The following is a 14,843-nucleotide window of genomic DNA, read 5'->3' on the forward strand; positions in this document are numbered from 1 at the left end:
TGGATAGCTTCATCCTGGCCCATCGATTCATAGAGATCCTGCTGTTAGTAAGTAAGTGTAAACCAGGTGGGATGAGAAGGAATGATGACTGTATTAGCTGCAATATCCTGCCTATGACAGTGGAGTCACAGTTGTTAAAAGACTGAACAAACTCATCAAAAAGGCTGAATCTGTTGTTAGCTTGAAGCTGGAGGAGGTGGTGGAGGAGAGGATGCTGGCAAAACTGCTGGCAATCATGGACAATCCCTCCCACCCCCTCTACACAACACTGGACAAGCTAAAGAGCAGCTTCAGCAACAGACTCATTCAACCACGCTGCTCTAAGGAACGATACAGAAAATCGTTCCTCCCCACTGTTATAAGACTGTATAACTCATCTGCCTCTGTCAGAACCACAATCACAGAACTGGACTAAATCTACCTGTGGAACATATACTTCCTCATATACTATCATATGTGATATGTGTTCATATAAACCATGTTGATATCATATGTCATATTTATACAATATATTATTATTATATTAATATTATATTACTATTATTACTATTATTATTATTATTATTATTATTATTATTATCATTATCATCATTATTATTATTATATACAATATATAAGATATTATCTATTGTATGTATATCTTCTGGTATAGTCAAGTATCTATTATACATATGCTATGTATCATATCATATCTTGTGTATATATATGTGTACATATTATATATATATTGTGTATATATATTACAGTGGGTATGTATGCACACCTTGCACAGGCTGAATATATGACACATGTTTACATTATATCAATATTAATGTATAATATCTGCATGTGTATACATGTATATCTGTTCAGTCATACACATTATTATTATTATATTATTATAAATATTATTAATATTATCATTATATACTGTTATTAACAATAACACTACCATCATGTCATCAGTACTATTACCACCATCTCGCAACTACAACTCTTTGCACCTTACCTACCTATTTATCTTTTTTTAATCTTTCTATCTAAGTATTTTATTCTATTGTATTTTATTATATCTGTTTGGCTCCCAAATTGTGAAAAATCCTGCCGACAGATTGGAAATGGCAGACGGGATCTGTTGAAGAAATAGTTTGATATTTTGGAAAAATACTGTTTGCTTTCTTGACCAGGTATTAAAGCTACCCCTAGCTTAGCAAAGTTCAAGACTAGAAACAGGGATACAGCTAGCATGGTTCTGTCTAAAGGTAACAGAAAAGGTGCTTCCTAGCACCTCTTAAACTATATTATATCTTGTTTAATTTGTGCAAAAAATTTGAAAAGTTGTTGCTTTGTTTATGTGTTGCCTAGCAATGCCATGGTGACGACAAGACTCCATGAACCCAGGCAAACCAATTGTTTGGTACTTTATGCACTTTGGTTTACATACAGACTAAACAAATGAGATATCACACGCTAATTAGTGAGCTTTAGAGGTACTCCTAGGCAGATTTTTGACCCTGGGACTGAATCATTCTAGGGGGGTCTATCTTATGATCTAACTCTGCAAGAAAACATTTAAAGCTGCAGTAGGTAACTTTTATTAAAAATAAAATGTCATAGTTGCTAAAAACTTTCACCATATCCTGACAGTAGTACATGAGACAGATAATCTGTGAAAAAAATAGCTTCCTCAAGAATCCAGTGGGCCTGAATGAAAACAACCAATCAGTGTCATGGTGGTACTGTTGGGTCTCTGTAATTAATGTTTTAAAGAGTTCGGTCTAGACCTGCTCTATTTGAAAAGTGTCCTGAGATAACTTCTGTTATGAATTGGCGCTATACAAATAAAATTGAATTGAATTGAATTGAATTGTCAAGAAAGATAGAAAGACACTTTGGGTTGGTGGTTTGGAGATAAATGATTGTTGAGTCCCAGCTTCAGTAATTGACGACCTGGGAATGAGATTCAACAATCAACTATCTTTCTTGGCTTTGATAGGTGTTTTATCAGTACTGTTAGTGGAACTGATGTTTTATAATGGTTATTAGTGTCCTTACGTAGCTTATACTCATTTATTTTGAGTATGAATGAAGTATGAATGCTGTGTCATCCTGGCGGCCCTGGGGTTGTGGTGCCAACAATGAACAGCAATGTCCCTGGTTGAAGTTCAGCTAGAGACTCAATCCCTCATCTGTCTGCCCTCAGTTACTGTCAGCTCACTGTGGTCAGCTTAATAATAAAGGCCACAAAACATATTTTAAAAAGTATTTCTTTGTAGATGGAATGTGCACGTAAATAAAAACATTTGTACAATAATGCTTCACTAATGCATTCTGAACCACCAGAATGAAAGAACGAAGCCGTTTTCTATCACAAACTTTTATTTTCAGCAAACCTTGTTGCTGCAATTCCCCTTGGCACGTAGGAGAGAGATTCGGAGCACCCCCGATACCTGCGGACAAGAAAACAATCTAACAGAATCTGGGAGTGGGAACATTTAATGGCAGATTGCAGATGATTTCACCACTGAGGGAACTTGAAGGGGTATGGTTGTGGGTGGATGGCGGTTAGCAGTTGCCTAGGCCACACAGCTCCAAGTCCCCGAGCCCCACAACACTGCCACCTGAATCCAATCCACAGTCTGACGGATTGGGAGGCAAATTGACAGTGTCAGATTTCATATCACAGCAAGCTGCAGTGGGGCCAGGAGCAGGGCTGTAGTCTAATAAAGAGAGGACAGTGTGTCTAATGGTAGTGTGGGAACATGTGCGTGCTCTTGATCGTGCACTTGCATGCAGATGTATTGACACCTACATGAAATGAAGAAAAACAGCAACCCCAGCACTATGGAGCCGCTGCCTGTGCAGCTGCAGTTACACAACGTTTGTGCAGACTGGGAAGCATATGCTGTCAGAGCCTTTTAGTGTGGTATTGGAAAGTGGTTGCAGTGACTAAGCCTGGTGTGTCAATCTGGGATTGTACAAGCCTCTGGCTATCACAGCTCAGACGGGAGTGATGAGAGCAACATAAGTGCCATATGTCAACCAGCAGACCCAGCCCAGAGACAACATGACTAACCCCCGGTCAGGATTAATGTGACAGCAAAGCCTTTATGTGTGCTGGTTTGCATGTGAACGGCTCTTCCAGCAATTATTTAACGTGATGTGCTTGGATGACGATATTTTGTTATTTGCACAGAAGTCTGTAATGAGTTGGCTCTGATGGTTGTCACCTGCACTCTAGTGGCCACGCACACCACGGCAGGTTGAAGTCTTGGCTCCGGATGCCACTTCATAGTCAGAAAAAAACAGTAGGATCACATTATCTCAGTACTGACATCCTTGTATCGGTGTCTAATCACGATTTATATTATTTACAATTCTGAATTAAGGAATGACCCGCGCCAGGAGCCAGTGGGAAGATTAAAGTAAAAGAGAGAAAAGGACGCATCTGTCTCGAAAAGACCAGTGTCCAGAAGTGCGGCAGAGCCACACACACACACACACACACACACACACACACACACACACACACACACACACACACACACACACACACACACACGGCAACGGCGAGACAAAACGCAGTAGCCGGGAAACAGGAAAGGTTATATATTGGACCCGACAGGTGGTATTGTTAGAATTTAAACTGGCATGCTCCTTCTGCCCTCCGCTGCTTGGCTTTAGTCTCTAAAGAAATGCGTGTGGGCCAGCATCAATCTACATCTTAACCTGAGCTCCTCTGGGGCATTGCCAGAGTTATATGTGCACGCACATACACACCCACCCTGTACGAAGGGTCTCAGTGAGGCTCAATAGGGCTACTTTGAGAATGACACTAACATGTAAGTGTAATGTCGCTTATTCATCTGTCTTAATAACCTTTGGCTGCAGCTTTACATTATTACCCCCTTCTGGCAGTTTATCGGCTACCAGCTCTTTCACTCTCTGTAGTTGCCTCGAGTCACCAAGAACTCAGATTTTCAGACATGCTACCAGCGAAGCTCCAGGCAGATTATTATTTATCTACATGCACCTAGGGTCACCTTCCACAGAGTCTGCCATGATAAAGTGCCATGTTTCTACAGTAGCCCAGTAGCTCTAGACTTTACACAATAAATAGTGATATCGCCTCAAATTATAGATTTTTGATACATTTGAAAGCAATGAAATAGAGAGACAGAACAGTGTTTGACATTTATTTTACCCACAGCAATCGAGCAACAGCTTCTGCTGGGGTACTACAACACTACTTGGACAATTTATATTACAATCACTGCCTTGGCTCCAGGAATGTGGGAATGTCAGTCGGTCAACAACTATTGGATAGACTGGATGAATCCTAATGACTCCTTGATTCCTTGACTTCTGACTTTTGTCTTCCCCTAGTACCACCATGACATTCACATTTCTGGTTTTGAGTAAAATGTCTTGATAAAGTTTAGATGCTTCAGTTGGTTTGGTTCGAACATTCATTCTTTTGTTGAAAACTAATAACATTCCCATTAGCCTAACATGCTAAAATGAGATGGTGATCAGGTTAAAAAATATACCTGCTAAACCTAATGTCCACAGCCTAATGTGTGTCAATATATAGGGTTGAGAACCACTCAAAACATGATATAGGTTTCCACAGACCTTTATTCTGACACCACTCTCTGGTCAATTAATACATCTACTTCAGCACAGTTTCTGTTGGTTTTCTTTATACATCCAATCCAATCCAACTTTATTTGTTAAGCACTTTAAAAAACAACCAAAGTTGACCAAAGTGCTGTACAGGAGAATAAATAAGACATCATAAATGTAAACAGTGATGGTGATGATGAAGACCACTGTGAGGAATATAGACAGTGATGGCGACAACACTGGAAATTGCTGCATTACAGCACCACAGAGGGTGACATCAGGTCTTTAAGTTTGATGTAACAAAGTAGCATGCAAAGTAGCAAAGTACCCTTTCAACACCCATTTAAGACTATGAATAGACTTTTTTCACACCAGCCATTTTGACATGAAATAGTAGGGTAAACAGGTGTTACCAATGATACTAATTATGGTTCTGTTCCATTTAGGTCAAACAGCAGAGCGGGTTCTCTTCCGCAGAGTCCACCATGTTTCTACAGTAGCTCAGAAGGGACAAACCAAACACTGGCTTTAGCTTTCATGTTTTTCTGCAAGTTTTGAGGCCACCGTAGTTTCTCCTACACACTTTGTATTCAGTTGGTTGCAATCTGCAGCTTCACCACGAGATGCCACTAAATCCTACACACTGAATGGCATTGCAACTGGCTCATGTTGGTGGGAGTCAACAGCAGCCTCACAACCATTTGTAATTTTATTTATCTACTTATTTTCCTCCTGAATACATTTATTGTTCTTTTGCCTTATCATAATTAACTACTCCATATTTTCACACACTCCCTGGCAACTGTAGCCGGGTATAAGTACCCCTGGATGGGAATCACATTATACATGCAACTGCATCCCCACCAAAGGAATACAAAGAATGATACACAAGAACGGTTTAATACGAGTAAAAGATTTATTTCACATTTCTTCTTTTAAATATCACCAGCTTTGTTTGAGGAATCAAAGACATCAAATCATTGGTCACAGGAATAATTAAGGGGGCTCAAATGCACAGGAGGGTTGGGGGAACAGTCTAAGGTCTCCAGAAAACAATGAAGAAGGTTCACATAATGAGTGCATTATGTCTGCTGATGGTGCTACAACTGTTGTCTGGAAGGATGGACAGAGTGCTGGCTGTGTTTGTTCAATGAAGTCAGAAACATGAACACGTTTAGAAACGGGTTTAAATGTGAGCGACATTGTTGTCCAATTGCTACTTCTGGAGTTGGTTTTGGGTGAATACACAACCAGTGCAGGTGAGTAAGCGCCGGAGGATCAAAGGTCAGTGCACATGGGGTGAAGTTAAGCAACTAGAGACACACAAGGGCACCACAAGAAGGGGAGACACATAGTGAAGCACTGCAATCACAATGCAAAATACACACACACAGGCTTGTCTTCACTGGAGATAAGCAGTTTGATCAACCCAACAGTCTGAGCTCTGTTACGCCCAGCCTTACCTGAGTAAGGTTTATACAGAGGACATAACTCAGGTAATGCAGGGCACATTGAAAAATGACATGCTAAGAGGGACATGGAGTTGGTTTGCTGGTCCCCGTTGTACTGATGGTTGGTTGAGGCCTTAAACCCACGACCCGGTCCATCTGACATCTCACCACCAGTGCAGGCGGGAGAGGGGCGGAGTGTCAGAGTCACACAGGCACTTGAGAGAAATGACAAAAACACTATGACTTCCATTAAGGCACGACAGATAACTACACTCACAAACACATACACCAGTCTTTGGGAAGAGTACAGTATGATTCTATCAGTGGACATACAAAGCTGCACACACAGTGCCCTTCAGTCACATGTTGATTGGTTTTCTTCACATCTACCTCCATAAACATAAAAAAAAAGAACAAATGATTGCTGACATCCGAGTGTAACTCATCACAGAGTGCTGCCGAAGTGCTTACAATGTGGCCAACAATTAATTAGTGTTTAATGTGAGTTGTCTGCAGGGTTTCTCCAAATGTCTGCACAATCTGGGAATAATCCTTCATTTATTCATCTGTTTTCTTGAATTCGTTTTAAGAGGAGGAGGAAGTTCAAATTCAAAGTCTTTAACAAATCAAAATTGCATCCTATGTGATTTTAAACTCATTAAAGCCCCTGCAAGCTTTTATTTTGTGTTGATTCTGGCGGCCCCTGTGGACAAAAGCAGTAGTGTTCCTACAGCCTTGTTTCATTGCTTTTAAGGGGAGTTGACCTGGTAGCAGGCATTAAGAAGAATTATAGAAACAGCCAATTATGTAGGTCATATAGAGGCATCAGTATTAAATTGAGATGGCTTCATAACCAGTTAAAAACTCCTTGTAGTCAGCTAAAGTAAATAATACAGTAAAGGAAAATCAAAAAATCTGATCAGCAACAAATAGTTTGTGTTGTCTGGTCTAAAGAAAATACATTCGAATGCTTTCGTTACAATTACCCAAAGATAACAGAGCAGCTTAGTAGCACTACATTACCCCTAAATACAAGGATAAGGCTTCTTATGCATTTTCTTATTCTTTTTCTTGCTGTCAACAAATCCCATGAAAACCAACAATTCATTATTCTGCCCCTCAAGACTAACTGTCAGCCCCTAGCCTGTTTGTTCCTACTGAATATGTAAATCTTTAAAGATCCTCTGGACGTGTATTATATATATATATATATATATATATACACACAAATAATCTGCTTGGAACAATAATGTGTGTCTGATTTGTTTCGTAAACAAACAAAGTATAACTTTCACATTAAAATCCTGTAATCTCCTCCTTCTGCCTCATTAAAACTTCCAGAATCTCTGAATATACAAATGTTGTTGGTTTCTAAAGTTTTCCTGCTGGACACAAGATGTCTCCTACTTCACTGTAAAGTTCATTCTCAGTGGATGTGCACTGGTGGATTCAAGTTTCTACATCACACTGCACAAGTTGATACTGGACCACGACTGACTTCCTGACTATTTGTGATGTCACAAATCCTGCTGGTAGGCCCCGCCCCTTAAAATCTGATTTTCAATGAGCACAGAGAAACTTTCCACTTTCAGCAGATGAATGTGAAAACATCCTTCTAGTGTCAAACTCTGTACAGACAGCATTCAGACAGCACGCTGTAGGAACAAGGAGAAACACTGATTTCTGACTGGAGGGGGGGTTTATATAGTATGTTTTTAAAAAAGATTAAGTAAATTCCTTAAACAGCTGGGTACAGCAAGTCTTACAGGAGTAAATAGTATATTTGTTAGGGACTATTTTAAGCTGTGGATTTGGCACTCTAGTGAGTAATATCTGGAATAAGCACAGTGTCAAGCCCTTTGTAGCAAATTATGATTCTTGGGTGTACAATAACCCAATAATTGACTTGATGCACCCACACAAGTTGAAATTTTGTCAACTTGAGCAAAAGATCTGAGCCGCTTACAACTGTACAGAGAAAAGAGAGAACAGGAGAGAGAGCTGGAGTTCCTGGTGCCTATTGAGATCAGTTGGAGAGTGGGATTCAGGTCCAGCATGTAACACTGATGAGGATCTATTGTCAGAAATTGAATTTAATATTCATAAGAATGTTTGCGTTTTATTTACCTTAGAATGAGCCATTTTTATCTACAGAAGGAGCGAGAGCTGTGTTGAACCACCATGTTTCTACAGTAGCCCAGAAGGGACAAACCAAACACTGGCTCTAGATAGGGCCTTTCATGTTTTTCATGAGTTTTGCTGCCCCGTAGTTTCTCCTACATGTTTGGTTGAGGTGATTGGCTACAAACATTTCCTTTAAAACAACTAGGCACTGTAGATGGGGACTATTTTCAGCAGCGAATTAATACACATTTGGTACTCTAGTAAGTGTTTGGCGCAGCAGGATGGTATGTGGGACTGAGTAAAAATAAACTACAGTGTGTGTGTTCATGGTAATGAAGGAACATGTCACCCAATGCAACAGTATTTTTGGAGTGATTGAGTTCTGTGGTACGGAGGAAGGAAATATTAAGCTACACAGACAATACTGGATAAAAAGATCTGTTCATTGCTGGTTTTCATCTTTTCATGGGATTTGTTGACAATAAGAAAAATATAAAATATATAGCTTATCCTTAAACCTCCTCTGTGATTCTGTAATGGGCCATGGCACAACTCTATTCTATTCTGATGTTGCTGGATCTCATCAAACAGCGACAGCTGCTTGGCCTGAATAAATCAGCACCTAAAATCAGCAGAGGTAATTAGATACTGGATACACACACACACACATACACACATTTTGTACACAAGTGACAAACTCACACTCACAGATGCATGCTCACCAAAGCATGTGCACCTGCACACACACCAAGCTCATACACCCACAGAAAGCATGATGAGTTAAGACAAATCATCATGTAATCAAGAATGTGAATGTCATTGGCAATGTATGGAATATTAATAGTGATAGATATATATTTTTCTCAAATCGATTATTTTTCCTTCATTCATTTCACAATCTGAATCTCTGATTTATTATAGATTTAAACTGAAGTTAAACTCTTCTTCACTCCTCAAACTACTGTAGCATCTCTTAACTTTTAATCAGCCCATCACTATTTGTCTTCCTTTTGTGAACAGTGATGGTGCATTAGTGTTTTGTGTGAGCTCAAAAGTAAGCGGGGGGTTTCTCAAAAACACTACCCTATATACTTCACTACTTTGTAGTTTGGGCCATAAAGTAGCGCACTACAAGTATAAGAATACAGTATTGAGACATGCCCCCTTTGAGATGCAGAGGAGTGAGATGACGGGCGTGGGCAGCTTAACTCCGGGGAAGGAGGCCCTTCTTGTAGGCCATGAGGCTGGCTGCGGTGGCAACAGACAGGAAGGCGGAGACTCCCATGAACTTGAGGAAACCACCAACTGAAGGCATATTCCTCTCCCAGAAGGTGGTGACAAAGGGGAGTGCTGGGACCTCCTGTCGGACAAACAGATGGAGGAGAGGGGTAAGTTTAAGTTACATCTGTTTAACTTTTTAGTTTATTGCCTGTTTAGAAAAAATTTCCCTTACCACACACTCAGGCTCCGTCTGCCAGATCTGACTCTGGTGGATTTTACCTAATGCACACATGACCTGCAACAGAACACACTGGTTGCTCAGTCATATTAAGATTTAAACCATTTATTTCAACATCAAGGACTTTTTGCATTAAGGGTTTTGCAGACTGTCCCTTAACTCAGATGTTCCCTAGTTTTGTACTTAAGGGAACCCTTTTCTATCACTGTGTAAACTGACTAAGTGACATATTTTATGGATATTTAATATGATATTTAATGCATAACAATAACAGTAGAGAACAACTGATACAATGTACAATGAACCAGACTAGTGAACACAATAACTGTAGGAAGTTTGTGTAAAATGAGCGATATGGATGAATTTTGAGCAGATAATATTATTTCAACAACTGTTCATACTTAAAGCAGGTTTAAGGTTGGTTGTTTTCGTTCAGGCCCGGTGGATTCTTACAAATGCCATTAGGAGCTCTTGGAGTAGCCAGAGGAACCTGATATTTTCAGATTATCTGTCTCATGTACTACTGTCAGGATATAGTGAAAGTTTCAGCAAATATGACAAAAGTTATTTTTTATAAAAGTTGCCTTCTGCAGCTTTCAAGTCCATGAGGCTTCACAACCCTTATTAAGCATTGGTGACCCCTAGTGGGGGTTGGGATGCTTGAAACATGACTTAGTAGCCTAATATTTTTTTTGGTGTAACACGACTCTTATAGTACATGTTCTAAATATGAGTGGATCTCCTGGTTTCTGAAAGGGTTTAGAGGCTGTCTGTGCTCTGACCTCTCTGGCTGCTCTCTCTCCAGCCTGCACTGCCCCCTCCATGTAGCCGCTCCATTCTGTGGCCGTCTCTGTGCCTGCAAAGTACAACCTGCCAACTGGCTCCCTCAGCACCCTGGAGACAGGAAGAGACAGAGAACATGAAAGGTTACATAGTTGCAGCTGATTTATTAGGTTTAAAGATGGCCTTTAATTAAATACACAACCATTACTCTCTGCTGTTATGGCTGTTTGCCCCTGACCACAACTACTACTACATTGTTTTACTGCATTATACTGTTCTGTGTGAATTTATAATTTATTTAAAGTTCCAATTCTCCTAACTGAACAAATGTGAGGATAGATCAGCTGATTTAAAAAGCATTAAACTTCTGAAGACCAGCTTTGTTTGAAGATCAATGAGTGGTTCCCAACCATTTTCCCCAAGGGACCCCTTTTATATCATTTATAGCCTGGTGACTACAGTATGATCGGCCTGTAAACAACTGCTGAACTCAGCAATTAGATTGGCAGGCTCAACAAACAAACAGTATAATAAAATAAAAAAACACAGCTGTCACATGTAGCCTGGCTGTGCAGCAGAGGTGTTCTCTTTACCCTGAAGTGTCAAACAATGTGAGGACCTCTGTAAATATTACTGTGATATTTGTGAGTGTGTGAGTGTATGTGTGTGTGACTTACTTTCCATACTGGGTAAGGATTCCTGGGGGGAAATAGGCGGTGTAGCAGCCTCCAGAGTATTCCTCTTCACACCAGTTCTTCTCCTCATAGTGCACCGGCTGACAGACACAAGTAGACACATGAATGATTCAACTACTGATGCAGTTCCACTGTGGCTGTGTGAGTACAGTATGTGTTAGTGTCTATCCAAACTCACATGCAGAGCCTCTTCTGATCCCAGCACTCTGGAGTAGATCTCACAGATCCTCTTCAACCTAGTCGCAACAAGACATCAGTTTGAATTAAACCGATCCTACAGCTTGTGGGAGTGTATTAATCCAATGTATCGTCTCCACTGTGCCCCTACCTCTCCTCTTTGCTCAGCCCTGAAAGCTTTCTGCACTTGCGGGCAAGGATGAATCTGTAAGAGAGGGAAAAGACAAATATTACCCAGTAGAAAATATGCCACTGCACTAGTGAACAAGTTGCTCCAGTCACACACTGTGTACACTACATGGCCAGATTTGGACACACTGTGTACTTTTGGTCCGTTTTTAGGTTCCATTTCAGAGAAATCTTATACCATACTTTGATATTTAAGAGAAGAGGGTGCATTCACTTTTGTGGCAATAATTTAGGAAGGCTCTTTCCTGTTTCAACATTTTGATGTGCCTGTGCACAAAGCCAGGTCCATAAAAATATTTTTCCCAGTTTGGTGTGGAGGAAATTGAGGAGAGCCTTCCCAGAAGAGTGGAGGCTGTTACAGCAAAAATATGACATATCTTATCCTTTGTGCCACAGAGCTCCACTGAGGTCCAAAAACTATTAAAACACATATTGAGTCACACTTTTTACTAGTTTATTTTGACTTAGTTCCACATACACTGTCCTGCTGCTGTGAATACTCACTATTCCATCAAATTTCAATTAATCCAGTACTTTACTCTGTTTTAGTTGTGTAACGCAAGCATCTGTTTAAGGAAATTACTGACCCTTATTTTAAAATGAAACTATATGTTTTTTTTGTTGTTTTTGAAGATTTATGTCTTCAGTAGGAGCCATTGGGCTTGGGGCTTAGAGCCACAGATACTACACACAGCGCTCAAAATGAAGGATGTCCTACTGTCTCTTGGACAATAAAAACAGCACCTGGAACGCAAAGATACAGTGTCTGGGACAATTCTGGGATGTTAGAGAAATGTTTCATTACAAATGAAACTATTACGTTTATGCATCACGTTTTAGTGAATGAATTAATATCAGATTATGATATTGATTTACTTTGTCTTACAGAGACCTGGTTGTCCCACGAGGAGTATGTTAGCCTAAATGAATCCACCCCCCAGTCATATTAATACTCACATTCCTCGAGGCACTGGCCGAGGAGGTGGAGTGGCAGCCATATATGATTCGAGCGTTTTAATGGACCCTAAACCTAAACTTAATTATAATTCATTTGAAAGCCTTGTTCTTAGTCTTTCTCACCCAAACTGGAAAACACTGCAGCCAGTTCTATTTGTTATAATGTACCGTGCTCCTGGACCGTACTCTGATTTTATATCTGAATTTTCAGAGTTTCTATCAAGTTTAGTCCTTAAATCAGATAAAGTAATTATTGTAGGTGATTTTAATATTCATGTGGATGTTGACAATGACAGCCTTAGTAATGCATTTATATCATTAATAGACTCAATTGGCTTCTGTCAGAGTGTAAATAAACCAACTCATTGTTTTAATCACACTCTTGACCTTGTTCTATCATATGGCATTGATATTGAACATTTAATAGTCTTCCCACATAATCCTTTCCTATCTGACCATTATTTAATAACTTTTGAATTTATACTATTAGATTATAAGCCATTAGGCAAAACTTCCTACAGCAGATGTCTATCTGACAGTGCTGTAGCTAAATTTAAGGAGGAGATTCCTTCAATGTTTAATTCAATGCCATGTCTGAATTTAACAGAGTCCTATAACGACTTTAGTCCCTCTGAAATTGATAATCTTGTCGATAGTGCTACAGGCTCACTACGATCAACATTAGTCTCTATCGCTCCTATAAAAAGGAAATTATTAAAACATAGGAGACTAGCACCTTGGTATAACCACCAAACCCGCCAGTTAAAACAAATAGCTAGAAAATCTGAAAGGAAATGGCGCTCTTCCAAATGATCAGAACATCGCTCAATTTGGCAAGATAATCTTAAAACCTATAGAAAGGCCCTCCGTAATGCCAGAGGAGCCTATTATTCAGCACTAATAGAAGAAAATAAGAATAACCCTAGGTTCCTCTTCAGCACTGTAGCCAGGCTGACAGAGAGTCACAGCTCTATCGAGCTACATATCCCCATAAACTTAAGTAGCAATGACTTCATGAGCTTCTTCTATAATAAAATGATTACTATTAGAGAAAAAATTAATCACCAACTGCCATCAACAGTTATCAGTGGCTCTCCAAGTTCAGGTAAAATATATATATATATATATATATATATATATATATATATATATATATATATATAAATATATATATATATATATATTTAGACTGTTTTTCTGCTATCGATCTTCATCAGTTAACTTCAATCATTTCTTCAACGAAGCCATCAACCTGTCTATTAGACCCGATCCCAACTAGGCTGCTTAAAGAAGTTGTTCCCTTAATTGGCACTTCTTTACTGGATATGATTAATCTTTCTTTATTATCAGGATATGTACCACAGTCCTTTAAAGTAGCTGTAATTAAACCCCTTCTTAAAAAGTCCACTCTTGACCCAGGGGTTTTGGCCAACTATAGACCGATTTCTAACCTCCCGTTCCTCTCTAAGATTCTGGAGAAAGTAGTCGCCAAAGAGTTGTGTGACTTTCTACATAACAATAGTTTATTTGAGGATTTTCAGTCAGGATTTAGAGTTCATCATAGCACAGAGACAGCTCTGGTTAAAGTTAATAATGACCTTCTGACTGCTTCTGACAATGGACTTGTCTCTGTACTTGTATTATTAGATCTTAGTGCTGCATTTGACACCATGATATTCTTTTACAGAGACTTGAGCATCAAATTGGCATTAAAGGAACTGCCCTAAGCTGGTTTAAGTCATACTTATCAGATCGTTCTCAGTTTGTACATGTTAACGATGAATCCTCCATAAATACTAAAGTTAGTCATGGAGTTCCACAAGGTTCTGTACTTGGACCAATACTATTTACTTTATATATGCTCCCTTTAGGCAACATTATTAGGAATCACTCCATTAACTTTCACTGTTATGCAGATGATACGCAGTTATATCTATCAATCAAACCCAATGAAATTAATCAATTATCTAAATTACAAACATGTCTTAAGGATAGGGGTGGGCGATATGGGCAAAAAATAATATCTCAATATTTTTTGGGATTTTTGGCGATAACGATAATCAGTCGATATCCTTTAAAATGTGATTAGAATTGTCTGAGCTGGACTTGTGTCCACCAAACGCGTTTACAGCGCTGAGAGAGCTCAAAAACTCATTTTCCGAGCGCCCAGCGGTGTTAAAAGTTGAACAGATTTCAATTTGAAGCACTCTGAGCGCTGCGCTAAAAAAAACCGTCTCCGCTGACATCTTTTTACCGCTGAAGGCGCTTAGCGCTCTGAACGCTGAAGCCCATAGGACCCACGTCTCGGCACTAAATCATCTAAAGTATCGGTAGCTTCAGGGACTGGAGGTGTTTGCATTTTCTCTCTATCATCACAACGCGCTGCTAAACTGTTGCAAGGAG

At 39.5% G+C, this 14,843-nt stretch overlaps 1 protein-coding gene across 1 annotated transcript in view; it reads right to left on the reverse strand.

Annotated features, from left to right (window-relative positions):
• Positions 1-5,502: 5,502 nt before the first annotated feature.
• Positions 5,503-14,843, reverse strand: part of mao (monoamine oxidase) — a 49,279-nt gene continuing 39,938 nt past the window's right edge. Inside the window, exons 10-15 of the mRNA XM_051403301.1 lie at positions 11,446-11,499; positions 11,296-11,353; positions 11,100-11,197; positions 10,422-10,533; positions 9,634-9,696; positions 5,503-9,540 (exon numbers count right to left, since the gene is read on the reverse strand). Coding sequence (XP_051259261.1) covers positions 9,385-9,540; positions 9,634-9,696; positions 10,422-10,533; positions 11,100-11,197; positions 11,296-11,353; positions 11,446-11,499 — 541 coding nt within the window. The 3' untranslated portion in view covers positions 5,503-9,384. The remainder of the gene's footprint in view (positions 9,541-9,633; positions 9,697-10,421; positions 10,534-11,099; positions 11,198-11,295; positions 11,354-11,445; positions 11,500-14,843) is intronic.

This window comes from Dicentrarchus labrax, unplaced genomic scaffold (genome assembly GCF_905237075.1).
Source record: "Dicentrarchus labrax unplaced genomic scaffold, dlabrax2021, whole genome shotgun sequence".
NCBI classification, from domain to species: domain Eukaryota; kingdom Metazoa; phylum Chordata; class Actinopteri; family Moronidae; genus Dicentrarchus; species Dicentrarchus labrax.